Source organism: Myotis nattereri, assembly GCF_964212035.1.
Source record: "Myotis nattereri genome assembly, chromosome: 4".
Lineage (NCBI taxonomy): Eukaryota > Metazoa > Chordata > Mammalia > Chiroptera > Vespertilionidae > Myotis > Myotis nattereri.
Genome location: NC_138079.1, coordinates 19,448,603 through 19,462,832, shown reverse-complemented (window position 1 = coordinate 19,462,832; position 14,230 = coordinate 19,448,603). Strand labels below are relative to the sequence as shown.

The 14,230-nt window shown below is 36.1% G+C and overlaps 1 protein-coding gene across 3 annotated transcripts in view; it reads left to right on the top strand.

The window, feature by feature from the left end:
• CDH12 (cadherin 12) overlaps window positions 1-14,230 on the top strand; it is a 728,469-nt gene that overhangs the window by 606,336 nt on the left and 107,903 nt on the right. For all 3 annotated transcript variants that reach the window (XM_081088630.1, XM_081088631.1, XM_081088632.1), the window contains one exon: window positions 3,149-3,443. In XM_081088630.1, coding sequence (XP_080944756.1) covers window positions 3,149-3,443 — 295 coding nt within the window. The remainder of the gene's footprint in view (window positions 1-3,148; window positions 3,444-14,230) is intronic.

Here is a 14,230-nt window from a genome sequence, read left to right as displayed (position 1 = left end):
GTCAGTAAAGAGTCATCACCTACACAGAAAAAGCTTTTTAAAAATAATTGAAATAAGAAACATCCGCTCGCTGTTATTTTTAAATGGCTCTGAAGGAGTTATTAGCTTTCTGTATGTGTAGCTTAAAGCCTCTGTATAAAAGGGCATCATGGGATTTTTCTGAACACAACTCAGAGATGAGGCAAAGCACAAGAATTCCCCTTCTGCACCCTCCCTTCTTCATGCAAATGAACTAAGCTGTAGCTTTGCAGTGTAAGCTAAGCCTGAATTAGATTCCCATGCTGAAAAATTAAAAATAAATTCATCTATAGAGATCAATTTCTGGAATCATTCAAGATTCAAAAATGTTGATAAAAATGATCATGGTTTTGATCTTAAAAATTACCCTTGTATTTTGAGGAACTAAAAAGTTGGACACACACATTCATCACATTTTTTATTAAGAGATAAGCAAAATCCATTGACTTTCTTAAATGAATATAATATGGAAATTTAAAAATAATTTTGAATAATTTCAAATGATACTGAAAATCATTATAATATATTGTTATTGAAAGTATTGACTCAGTTGTCATTTTTTAAAATATATTTTATTGATTTTTTACAGAGAGGAAGGGAGAGGGATAGAGAGTTAGAAACATCGATGAGAAAGAAACATTGATCAGCCGCCTCCCGCACACCCCCTACTGGAGATGTGCCCACAACCAAGGTACATGCCCTTGACCGAAATCAAACCTGGGATGATTCCACAGGCCAACGCTCTATCCACTGAGCCAAACCAGTTAGGGTAACTCATTTATCATTTTAATAATTATGCATATGTGTATATACAATAAGAAAACAATTACATAGACATGAGAAAATATATGAATATGTTAATATATGTGAACCATTTTAGATATGTATATATTCATATACATTTATTAACATGAATATATATAACTGAAAGTGTATAAAAATGGTTAAAGAAGTTATCTCTAAGTAAGAGAGTTTCACTTTAGTTTATAACATTCTCTGTACAAGTTATTTAATATGTAATATGAAGAAGATTTTACAGTACCCAACATCAGGTGAACACCACTTATTTAATATTAGATTGATTGTGAGTAAACACCTATAGTGTAAGCTAGTCACCTATGTGCCTGACTTAATCAGCACTGAATAACTGGCTTTGAATATTGCCTGCCAATGCAGGTTATTGCATGTGATCTCCTTTAAGGTATTACCCTGCAATGAGCTACTATAAAAATTCTAATCTTCTTGCCGAAACCGGTTTGGCTCAGTGGATAGAGCGTCAGCCTGTGGACTGAGGTGTCCTGGGTTCGATTCTGGTCAAGGGCATGTACCTGGGTTGTGGGCACATCCCCCGTGGGGGATGTGCAGGAGGCAGCTGATCGATGTTTCTCTCTCATCGATGTTTCTAACTCTCTCTATCTCTCTCCCTTCCTCTCTGTGAAAAATCAATAACATATATTTTAAAAAAAACCTCTAATCTTCTCAAGAGCTTTACATTAAATAAGTTCATTTTCAGTTCAAAATTTAACATATATATTTTTTAATTTTTATCATTGAAAGTATATGTCCCCCTCCTCCCCCATTGACTCCTTCTAGCCTGCCCTGCCCCCACCCCCTGCCCCAAACCTTCAAATATTGTTTGAAGTTTTAATTTCTACAAAACTCAGATTTAAATTAGAAGGAAAAGGTGGAAGAGGAAGGAATAGCAACATTGAATTTAATTTGGATTTTGGAGAGAGCTGAAAACACATTTGCTTTTTTATTATGTCAGTTCAAAAAGAAAATGGTTCTGATTTGAGCTAAATGAAGATTTTTTTGGTAACTACTTGGATCACATTGTAAAAACCTATTTAGAATTTTCACTCCGTTTCTGCAATATTACCACATATTTTTTGAGCTGTTGACAAAATGGATACAGTTTATAAAGTCATTGCTTTTGCATTGAGCATTTGCCTGTCTCATATCTTTAGATGAATTTGAAAGCAAAAGCAATACCCAATGTGTTGGATATTTTTAATAGTATGGTTGGAATCTGTAATTTGAAAATCCTAGGTTCAAAGAAGATTTATCTACAGCTTGATTTTATGTTTGAACCTTCTTATGCTTCACAGAAGTTTATGAAGAATTGGGGCGGGGGGTGGGGGGAGAGGCTTCCTCCTATCATTCATAGCATTTTTCTTAGACGTGAATAAAATATACAGAAACTTTCAAAGAAAAATCAAAATCTAGTGTCCCCTTATTGTGTTCTCATTCTCTTAATTAGACAACTTGCTCAGGTCTAAATTCTTTGCTTATACTTATATACGTATATACTTTCAGAGCAAATTTTGATATCAATATAAATTACAAAATGGATATATTTATTTTAATAACATTAATTTGAATGATGATGTTATCTTACTGAACCTAAACTAAAATGTAGAGTTTAAGAACAAAAGTATGTAAAAGAAGCAAATAGGATCCAAAGACAGAGAAGCATCCATCAGACCATCAAGCCTCAGAAGGAAGGTAGGGGAGGGTGGGGGTAAGGGGGAGAGATCAACCAAAGGACTTGTATGCATGCATATAAGCCTAACCAATGGACACAGACACCAGGGGGGTGAGGGCATGAGTGGGGGCCATGAGGGGCATAAGGACACGTATGAAATACCTTAATCAATAAAGAAAAAAAAAAGCGAATAGATACAAGTGTTCGAAATCCTTGTATTTATGCATGCTCATGTATTTGGGGCTGTACTTCTGATATCTACAATGTACTAAGCAATAAGATGGATTGAGAGAAAGCTGGAGTGAAGGACAGATATGGGATGTATCTCTGCGAGAAGAAGTCAAGTAGATTCAAAGGTGAATGGTGGAGTCTTTGGGATATACAGGTGTTCGCCATATATTTTTCAAACTTTGTTTTTTTGTGTGTTTAAAATGTTTATAATTAAAAAGTTGGTGAACAAAAATAAATAAATAAAGAATTATATTGTTTTTGTTTACCTTTTCTGATTAAAAATTATACTGCAAGTATGGCTTTTTAACCTAGAACCTTATCTTTAATGGTGTTCATATTCTCTCTCTCTCTCTCTCTCTCTCTCTCTCTCTCTCTCTCTCTCTTTCCCCTTCCTTTCCCCTTCTCTCCCTAAAGCTCCATTCTGACTTAGATAAGGGAGAGGGCACTGTTAAATACACCCTCTCTGGAGATGGCGCTGGCACCGTTTTTACCATTGATGAAACTACAGGGGACATTCATGCAATAAGGAGCCTGGATAGAGAAGAAAAACCTTTCTACACGCTTCGTGCTCAGGCTGTGGACATAGAAACCAGGAAGCCCCTGGAGCCTGAATCAGAATTCATCATCAAAGTGCAGGATATTAATGATAATGAGCCAAAGTTTTTGGATGGACCATATGTGGCTAGTGTCCCAGAAATGTCTCCTGTGGGTGAGTAAACAAACCAAAGTTCTATCAGATGCCACAGACCTTTTCACATTTATTTTCTGCAGGTTGACGTAAACATCTTACTTGTGACCCAGGAGAGTGTTCTTTCACTGTAGAACAGTGGTTCTCAACCTTCCTAATGCCGCGGCCCTTTAATACAGTTTCTCCTGTTGTGGTGACCCCAACCATAAAATTATTTTCGTTGCTACTTCCTAACTGTAATTTTGCTACTGTTATGAATCGTAATGTAATTATCTGATATGCAGGATGTATTTTCATTGTTACAAATTGAACATAAAGCATAGTGATTAATCACAAAAACAACATGTAATTATATATGTGTTTTCCGATGGTCTTAGGGGACCCCTGTGAAAGGGTCATTCGACCCCCCAAAGGGGTTGCGACCACAGGTTGAGAACTGCTGCTGTAGAGGATAACAACAGTTTCATTTATTTTTTTCCAATTTTCTTTCTATTTAACTTTTCCTTTTTGCTGAATTCTAAATATATAAGTAGATAAATAAATATCTAGGACATAAAACATTCTTTCCCATATTTACATTTCCCTGAACTCACAAAAGTCCTCCCTTTGCACTGAAATTGATGTCATTACCATTCCAGATACCTATATAGCTGGAGGTAACCACCACACTCAACGAATAGCAGATAGTAATCCTTGGCTGAAAGTAAATTATCCACAGCATGTGTCACAGCTGAGCCTGAAGGTGGTCCGGAAAGGGGTGTGTTGCATCCTTTGTTGCTTTCATTGGAAATCCCAGAAGGGTGATATTGTTTTCTTTGTAGCTGTAGGTCACCATAGTGGTTAAGCCATCACCCTAGGAAACAAATATGATTATGAAGTCAGTATTAGAGTAATTTTACAATTAAGCTTTTAATATCATCTTCACTCTTTAGAATTAATAATAATGTAAAATCAGCCCAACCAGCATGGCTCAGTGTTTATGCATCGACCTATGAGCCAGAAGGTCACAGTTCAATTCCAAGTCAGAGTTCATGCCCAGGTTATGGGCTCCATTCCCAGTGTGGGGTGTGCAGGAGGCAGCTGATCAATGATTCTCGTTCATCAATGATGTTTTTGTCATGCTCCCCTCTCTTCATCTCTGAAATCAATAAAAATATATTAAAAAAATAAAGTCACATTTCAATAACAACCTAAACTGATAAAGTCCTATAATAGTTATTTTATGGTTGATGAGTAAAAGGTTCCAGATTTACTGACAATTTTAAATTATAACGATTATTTCTGTCACCATTGCCAATACATCAACTTATTTCAAAGTAAATTTTAGTTTCTAGCTCTTTTGTAAGAGAAAGCACTCATCACTTCCAAGTAACAACTTGAAACTCCTATGTGAGCTGTTGCTAATATTTCCCAAGTCTGACATTCCTCAGGGGGCTTCTGCTGCCCTTACAGGCATGGTAGACACACAAGGAATGTTGCACCGAGTACCCTAAGGGTGGAAGCAGGGTACTGGCTACAGGAGTTGTCACAGGGATTGATCATAAATGCATGCACTTGAAATTGTGTCTGTGACCTTATCAGGCATTCAAAGACCATCTCTCTCCTTGACCTGAGAAATTAGCTCAGAGTACTTCACTTAGACTTAAAAGTTTTGTATGTGTACTCAGGCTGCATATCTGTTATTCCACATCTGCTACATTTTTTGAGCTGCCTCTTTTATGTGGTGCTATGGTTGCTAGAGATTTAGAAATATAATTGGAAGAAATCTTATTAGAAAAGTAGACCCTGAAAAGGGGAAGAGCAATTCCTTAAAATTGTGCTTTGATTTTACAGGGGCGGGGAATGAAGGTAATATTTTGAGAAAAAAATTATGGCTTTTAAGAAGACAATGCCCTTTAGTAATAAATGGTTTACCAGTAACCTGCTCTGACTTCATGAAAATTGGAGATATTTATGTGAATTCATGACCCTCAGTGACACTTTATTACCTGAACAGCATCCTTAAACCAACATACAGCCTTCTCTCCAGTATTAGAAAATTATCTTACAAAGGTTTTTGTTGTGCCAATTAGGATAAGGGGTAGCTACAGAGTCTGAGCCCTTAAATAAGGAGTTCAGAATCATGTTTGAAGAGAGAAATAAATCTGAAATATCAGGCAAGTGGTAGGTGAGGGAGAACACAATAGCTTTTGCATGCTATAGGGTTGAGACATGGTTTGCTGTTCTTCCGGGAGGTATTAGAAAGAGCTACAGAAAACTATATTGTATCTCCATAATATACTCATTCCAAATAAATACTAAAAAAGTCTAAATACCACATCCAAATTAAATATTATACATTTAATATCTACCAGGCACTAATTTTGCCATGTCCCACCATCTTGCCTATACACATATAACAAAAAGCACCGGAGACCCAGTTGGATCTGTGGCATTTGATGTTTTTGTTTTTATATGGCCAACCTAAAGCTAACCAAAACTGACAGTGTACCCAGGCATCATACCGATGTCCCCAGAGCTCCTGAACTCCATTCCTAAGCATAGCCTTCTTACCCTATGGAAATGCTTCACTGCTCTAAGTCACTTTGTCCAACACTTATTTTTAATTTTTCTTAGAATTTAAAAATAATTTTTGATCAAGGCCAAATGCAGCTTACCATGTTATATTGGCCAGTACAGCTATTGTTTCAGTAACTCTCACCTTAAGTTTTATACCCTGTGTTTGAGATATTCTCTAGGAAATAACTATGCTTTCCCAATAACTGAGAATGTTCCCACTTCATTTTCAATAAAAGAGAAGAATCACACAATCTAAAAATACATATAGTAAAATAGCTATTCTTATTTTTACTATAAAATATCAAGAGATATTGAAATATTGAAACAAAGCTTATACAAGTGCCTGTTTAGCAATAGGGAAGTATACATGTGAAAATATGAACAATTAAAACTTTAATAAAGATGAACTACAGTGAAAATTATAAGGAACAAAACTGTACAAAAGGGGAAATGAGCAGGGTACATAAAGATTTCAGAGGAAAATCAAGATTTGAGATCTGTAAGACTGTGAAATATATTTGGTTCCTGAAACTTTAAGAAAATTCTAGTGAATCTATGAATTGTTTAAGAGAAAGGTCACTTTGTTACTAACTTGTGTGACATCCAAGATGCCATGGAAGTAACATTCATAGTTAAAGTGCTTTTACTATGACCTAAAGAAATTACCTAATGATGCAGATATTCCCAACTCAGAGTTACTCCTTAGAGACATATTTGGTACTATGAATGCGGTCTTAATTCTTTAAGGTCACTGGAGTGACAGTGAGTTACAGTAATGTGCCCTCTCCCATATCTGGTAATTTTGAATCAGTGTGGTCTGTTTTAAGTTACTTTCCCTCTCAGAGTGCTGATAGGTCTAACATCTTCAAATCCATATTCATACTTGTATTATCTTCTTCTGCCTGAGGTAAGCCATTATGAAACAGCTGTTTTGGGAATCAGGTCGCTATGACACGTTTTATTGATGTCAATTCTGAATCATAATTTATGTAGTAAGACCTACCATTTTCTGAGCTATAGTTAGGGGCCAGAAGATCTAAATAGAGATTTCCATTCCCTACTTCATTTAATCATTATGAAAATTTCATGCGGTGTTTTTTTTACTATTTATCTTTATTTTCATATGAAAACTTAACCCTTGTGTATCAGAAAGTATGAATGACTCCAAGGTTCTTTAGAATAAAATTAATTGCAATTTATTATACCTTTTATTTTTGGGTTAGTAATTTTTTGTGGGGGCTTACTAAATTCAGTGTTTTTTGTTTTGTTTTGTTTTGTTTTATCTCAGTTGAGCTGGTCCTTTAGATATTACCCTTATTTATTTTAATTATATCTTCCTAGCCCAAAACTATGTTTTGGACTTGTCTTACACACTTTGCCTGCCCCAGTCCTTTAATATGCTATTTTTACAAGAAGCCCTCTTATATAAAGACTAATATTTAAAAGCAAAAATCTGGTTTCTATATGTATTCTTTGCTATTTGCTATTGGAGTGTCATTACCCCCAGTCCCTTTCAATAGGCACAACAAAAGCATCTATCTAATTATATATATATATATATATATATATATATATATATATATATATATATATAGAGAGAGAGAGAGAGAGAGAGAGAGAGAGAGAGAGAGAGAGAGAGGAGATATTTGTGTGTCTTTTTACATATATTGAACACCATGATTTCATTCCAGTACCCCAACTCCAATCCAACACCATCATTTATTCCAGTTTTTCTTCACTCCTTTTATAATTTATAACTCTCTTCTCTGAGAATGAGAAATCTGGTGCTTTTTATATTGAATATATTTTCTTATTTGATCAAGCCCCCATGTATAACCAATCTTTCATTGTCACTGACCCTTCAAACCCCTTGCACATTCCCCGAGGACTCCATTCCAGCTTTGACATTCTGAGCTGGCTGTTTCCACTATTTTCCCTCTCTCACTGGAGGTTTTGCTCACTTCACTAGTGCTCTGAGTTCCCACCCACAGAGGCCTTCCTCGCATCCACAGGTCTCTGATACCCATTGCTGACGCCTTCCTTCATCTGCTCCAACCTCTTGCTCTGGCCTATTGCACCTGCAGCCCAACAATTCCATTCCCATCTGTCTCGAAAACATTAAACGAAAGCCTACCTCTTCCCACACCTGCTAAGCTTGAAGACTGAATTTTTCCAGAAGATCAGCAAAGAGGAAGGAGTTACCTTTGATTCTTAAAGGGACTTGGAGTGTCCTTAGAACTGACAGCCTCTGGACTGTATTTTCACTTGTATAAACGGTGTTTAAAACAGTGGTCTTTCATTCAGTTTTTCCTTCTCAATTTGTTGAGCTATCCAAGTTGTTTTTGTGAGAGCCAAAGATGACCCAGGACGTGTTTGATAAGGCCCAAATCCATTTTTCCCCCTGCAATACTGGTTTTTCATGCTGCACAGTAGCTTTTCTATTCTCAAGAAACTACAGGGCAAAAAGCCCAAGATGTAGAGGACCCAGTTAATAATCTTATTCCTTTTCTTTTCCCATAGAGTCACTCCCTCTGACAGGAGCTCAATATTTACGACTGTTTTTTTTCTACAAACCCCACCAAATCTATTCAAAAACCTAACAGACTCTCTATTCCAATTCAAAATTTCTTTGGCACAGAGCACTCTTTTACCTTAATGTGTGGAGACAAGCTGTTGATTTGTAAGAAACACCAATTATCAGGTGACACTTTTGCTTTGGAATCTGCTGACTCACTGAAAAACCTTTGCTGAAACTAAGCAGGGCCCGGTGATCCCTCCAGGGTCAGCGTGCTGTCCACACCACAAGCATGGCCGAGCTATTTTCCCGGCCATGGGCTGTTATGACTGTGTGTTCAGGGAGCATTTTATTCCTCTGTTTGATTCCTTTGATTTTATTAGTGGTACAATTGCAAAGGTAATGGTATTGACAGTTTTTTTATGGCTTCGAGAGAAGTGTATGAATTGTTTTTGTAGCAGCACCGTGTGTCCCCAAACATAAACCATGCTACACTGATAGCTGCTTTAGCAGCCACTGATCAGCAATAAATGTTAAAAATTAACAAGAAGTTCCTTTTTTTTTCTCTAACAGCCAAATGACTCTAGGCGTTAAATATATGTTAGCAGGAGTTGCTTTTTGGCCACTGAGTACTGCAAAACATTAAACATATTTTCAAAGTATTACTCTTTCCCCAGCCTCCAAGCGGTTGTAAACATTAAATATGTTTTGTAAAAACTGCTTTGCCAGCTACTGGCAGGATAGCTGTGAGCATCATTTTTCTTTAAGGCCGTCTTCCAGCCGAGGGACTGTTTTTTTCGTATTTGCTCTATTCTGGTTAGTGTCTGTACACAAACGCAGGCAAAAGGCTACCTCGGCCCAATTGTCTCTTGCTTTATGGCAAGTGCTCATGGGAGAGCAGTGGCACCTACATAAACCCTGAGGGCAATAGGAGTTTTGTGAGGCTCAGTTGTTTGTACTGGGTAGTCCCTGTGGATGTCAGCTACATTTTCCAAAACAATTTTGGTTTCTGCTTTGCGTTGAGGTCAGAAGATGGACTTAAACTAAGCTTGGTATTACACATGATAACTTCAGGCAACCAGACACTGATGGATTACACCCAGCCATCAAGGTGAAAACAGTCTATCAAGTGAGCAGACTCAAAGACAGTCAAGATGGCAGGACTACTAACTTAATGAGATCTTTAACCCAAACACGATGAAGGACTTGAAGTCTGTGTCTGTCTATAACTCAGTATGACAAGCGCATGGAATTCAAATTCAAAGGCAGTGAAGAGCATGCCACTCTATAAAAATCTATGTAGGAATTAACCTGGGAAATCTGTTCATTTTAACCAAATTCACAATAAAAACCAAGCGTGGCACCTGAGTCAATTGAAAAAAAAATGAAACTTTGATCTTTATAGGATCCAAGTGTTTTCCAAATCATATAGTATTGTATTTTGCCAATAATATTATTCTAGGTGTATGTCTAACAGATTCAAATGAGATACCTCTAAGTTACCAGATAATTTTAAATACTAGGAGTAGAACAGTGAGAAAAATCTGACCAAACCCTTGCCCGCAGAAAGCATTCCTTCTAAAGGCCTATTGCAGGGGGGGCAAACTATGCTCCATGGACTAAACCCAGTACAACACCTGTGTGTGTTGGAATACAGTGCCGGGAGCCGGTCCATGCTTGCTGTTTCAAGGGACCTGGCATATATGGCATACTGTTCTTAATATGTTTGCTCACCTTCTTGGCACTATGTGTTTTAACCAAGGTCTCCTCTCTGAGAAAGGTTGTTTCCCCAGGTAGGGATTTTCCCCTGAAGTTAGGGAGGGAATAAAACCTTTTAACTAAGTGCCAGGTGGGAAATTAATCACTTTAACTACAAACAATCATGCTTAAGCTACATAATCTTTACTCCCTGGAATGGAGATAAGAAACGCCCTAACCTTTGAAATAGAGATTGATAGGATTGGAATCAACTGGTATAAATACAGATGTAAGAAGACAGAACGAAGAGAGACAGAAATTGGCACAGAACCTACACAGAACGTTCTCTAGAGACAGAAGAACTTCGCTGGAGAGAACATGGCAAAAGATCCTGGACAGAAACTGGCCTCAGAACCTAGAGACAGAACCTAGCAAGAGAACATGGCAAAAGATCCTGGACTGAACCTGACTACAGAAATTGGCAAGAGAACCTGACTAGAACCTGGTGACTGAACCTGGCTGGAGAACCTAGACAGAACCTGGCTGGAGAACCTAGCGAGGGAACATGGCTACAGAACCTGGCTGGAGAACCTGGAGAACCTGGCTGGAGAACCTAGCAAGAGAACATGGACACAGAACAGAACATAGATACGGAACCTAGCTGGAGATCCTAACCAGAACTTCGCTGGAGATCCAGACCAGAACTTGTCTGGAGATCCTGGCTAGAGATCCTGGCTAGGCTGCTGATCAACTGAACGCTGTCCGTGACATTCCTTCTTCGCCAACTCCGTCCACACCTTTGGGGACCCCTGGACCCGCTGGGGTTGGACCCCGGCAATACAGTAACACACATGCTTATTTATTTCAGGATTGTCTGTGCCTGCTTTCACACTACAATGGCAGAGTGGGCAACAAGACTAAAGTGTGTGCTATTAATCCTTTGTAGGAAAATTTGTTGAGTCATGAGTTAGTGGATTGAGTATCAGAGATGAGGTTAAGATCCACAATATAATATACCTATGAAAAAAAAGTGTTTACTCTAGAAAACACCTCCTCAAAAACACAGGGGATAGAGAGAGAGAGAGAGAGAGAGAGAGAGAGAGAGAGAGAGAGAGAGGAGAGAGAGAGAGAGAGAAAGAAAGAGGAACAGAGATAAAATAAGGAGTGTAAGTAAATCTCACAATAACATGAGGAATAAAATCAGATGCTCCATTTAGCCCATCCTGAAAGGAATAGTTTTAACTTTATTAAAATTACTTAAGTGCTGTTTTAAAGTAGTAGTAGTTCATGATAAAATATTTTTTTTATTTCCCTGCAAAATATAACTCTTCTTTCAGTTTAAGAAGATTGAAAGACGGCAACCTTCAGATTGGGGTGAAACATCCCTACCCAAATGATTTTTCAGGATTCATAAGTTCTTTCACCTCACTGATATGAGTGATGAAAAAAACTGAAAAATTACTGAAAACAAATTTAATAACAACAGCCAGTGTTAACATGCACTACACAATAACCGTTACAGGAAAGCTGTTTTAAAGTAAGGTCAGAGAGAGTTTATCAAGGTTGCCACTATTTTCATTTCTGACCAAGAAACTGAATCTTGAAAGTAAGGAAATCAGAAGGTACCACTTACAAATAATTAACAAAGAAGAATATCAAAATGTGATACGATTTGTTTAATTGGCCACAACACTGGAGAGGAAAAGACAGCATAGCAATTAAACTGCCATCCATGCTAATTTTGCTTATAAGGAGAAACAATGTAATAGGATAATTTCTTGAAATGCTTTGATGCTAAGAAAGTGCCAAAATATCATTAGCTACTGCACATTTTAAATTAGACAAGAAAGAAATGGGTAGCAGCCTGAATATCTAAAAGCTTGGTTTTATGCCCTTTTTTCCTCTTTAGCCAAGTATATGCTGTTTAACAATGAAATAATTTATACTAAAAGCATTGTTATCACAAGTACTAGAAACTCCATTTTCCCAAATCTTTTTAAAAGAAGATGTTTTTCTTCCCTTTCTGAAAGAATGTATCATCTTTATAGAAGATAAGTTCTATAATATAATATGAATTATATTTTATATTTATATTTATATTTAATTATATTTTTATAATTAATATTAAGTGCCGATTTATCTAGAAGCCTTAATTTGAACCAATTCACACATATGATTATGTTTATATTTCCATTGTCAAATATATTTACTTATTATTTAAACTGAGTATCATTTTATTATTCTCACTTTTGCCTGATTAGTCAGAATAGATATTCTAGAATTATCCAATTGTATATAAATTTTGCTACCTAAATTTCTTATCCCTGATTCTTTAAAAAAATAATCTGGTACATACTTAAACCAACAAAGCATTCTAAACACCAGAATGAACAATTGCTTTTCTAATAGATATCTACTCTGTAAAAAGGTAGGAAGAATGGAATCTATAGAAATTCTGTTTTGTGAGTTTTTTTTTTTTTTTAATATGATTTGTGTGTCACCTGAACCAAAATAGAGACCCACACCCAACTGGCAAAATGTTGTCTTCATATTTTAATTTCTAATGACAGAAGCAGGTTTAAAACTTCTAAACCTGGGAAAGCTCTTAGAATTAAGTAGTTTAGAGAGCTTTTACTACAGTAATAAGATTATTACTTGGCAAATAGAAAAAGAAGGAATACGTCTAAAGATTATTTTTGGAGCTCCACTTGTTTATTTTTCGTGAAGGTAATTTTTGGAAAGTCTCTTTAAAAAGGATTAGTACATTTGAGAAGAGGAGGGCTAAAAGAGTGTTTGCAGAATACTGATAACAGCAACAACAAAAAAGTGTCCTAATTTGGAAACAAAATGGACCCCCAGTCACAATGATTAATTTTTTTAGAAACATCTTGGAACCTCTGTTTTATGTGAAAATAGATTGGCATTTGATTAAGACATTATTAACTCCATTAATTTCAACCTGAATGACTATAGGCAAGTGTTTTGACACTTACAAGCACCTATTTTCTCATTTGTAAAATAGGGATACTTAAGGTTGTATATGGATTAAAGAACTTAATGTATGACAATCTAACATAACACCTAAAATAATTGGAACTGAATAATTAGTGCTCTAAGTCATTTTATCCGCCACTAGAGTTCTTGGATATGAATGTCACAAGGGAACACACTGTATAATCGCTCTACTCAACATGAATTACATTGTCTGCTGGGGCAAGTACTTCTCCCAAACAAATCAAACGATGTCACTCACACAGCTTTCCTCTGTCTCCTTATAAATTCCTGCTCCTCTTCTGTTTGCATTTAATAGAGGATAAAGTCTTTGTTCACAATCATAATCAAACAGTACCTTGAGAATAAAAGCTACTGAGACCGGCCAAACATTGATTCCATTAATAACTGATCTCTTCCTCCGTCAGAACATCAGTTGTTTATCCAATAGCAAAATCTCTCTTGTTTTATAATAAAAAAGCAAATAGATGCTCTGACAGTTATAAGCAACGCACAGGGTTTCAGAATGCAGTCTCACTTCGGAATTTTCACTTGTAATTGATGTCGATTTGCTTATAATTTTTTTCATAGCTTTGAGAAACATCATGTTGTGATTTTTATCAAACCTCCAAAAAACAAAGCTTCTGTCATATCTACCTTTTATTCCTAAATTCAATCAATATAATATGAATTGCCCATAGAAATATTAGATCTGTATATTCCAAACCATGAGAATTAGAAAAAAATGATACATAATTATAATAAATAAATAATATAAATGATAAAGAAAACACTGCTTTTAAAAAAACGTCATTACACTTTAGTGAAATACTATTCTCATTGTTTTCCCAACATATTATTGTCTCAACTCTCAAAAGGGTCCCAGTTTTGACAACAAATTATATAATACTCTACTTTTGTTTTTTCATGACTGCATAATAATCAGTACACATAATTCCCTTAAAATTCTTGTACTCTCTTTATGTCATCAGCATTCTTTATCCTGTGGAACTTACCATGAAATAATCTATTCAAAGATTATTTC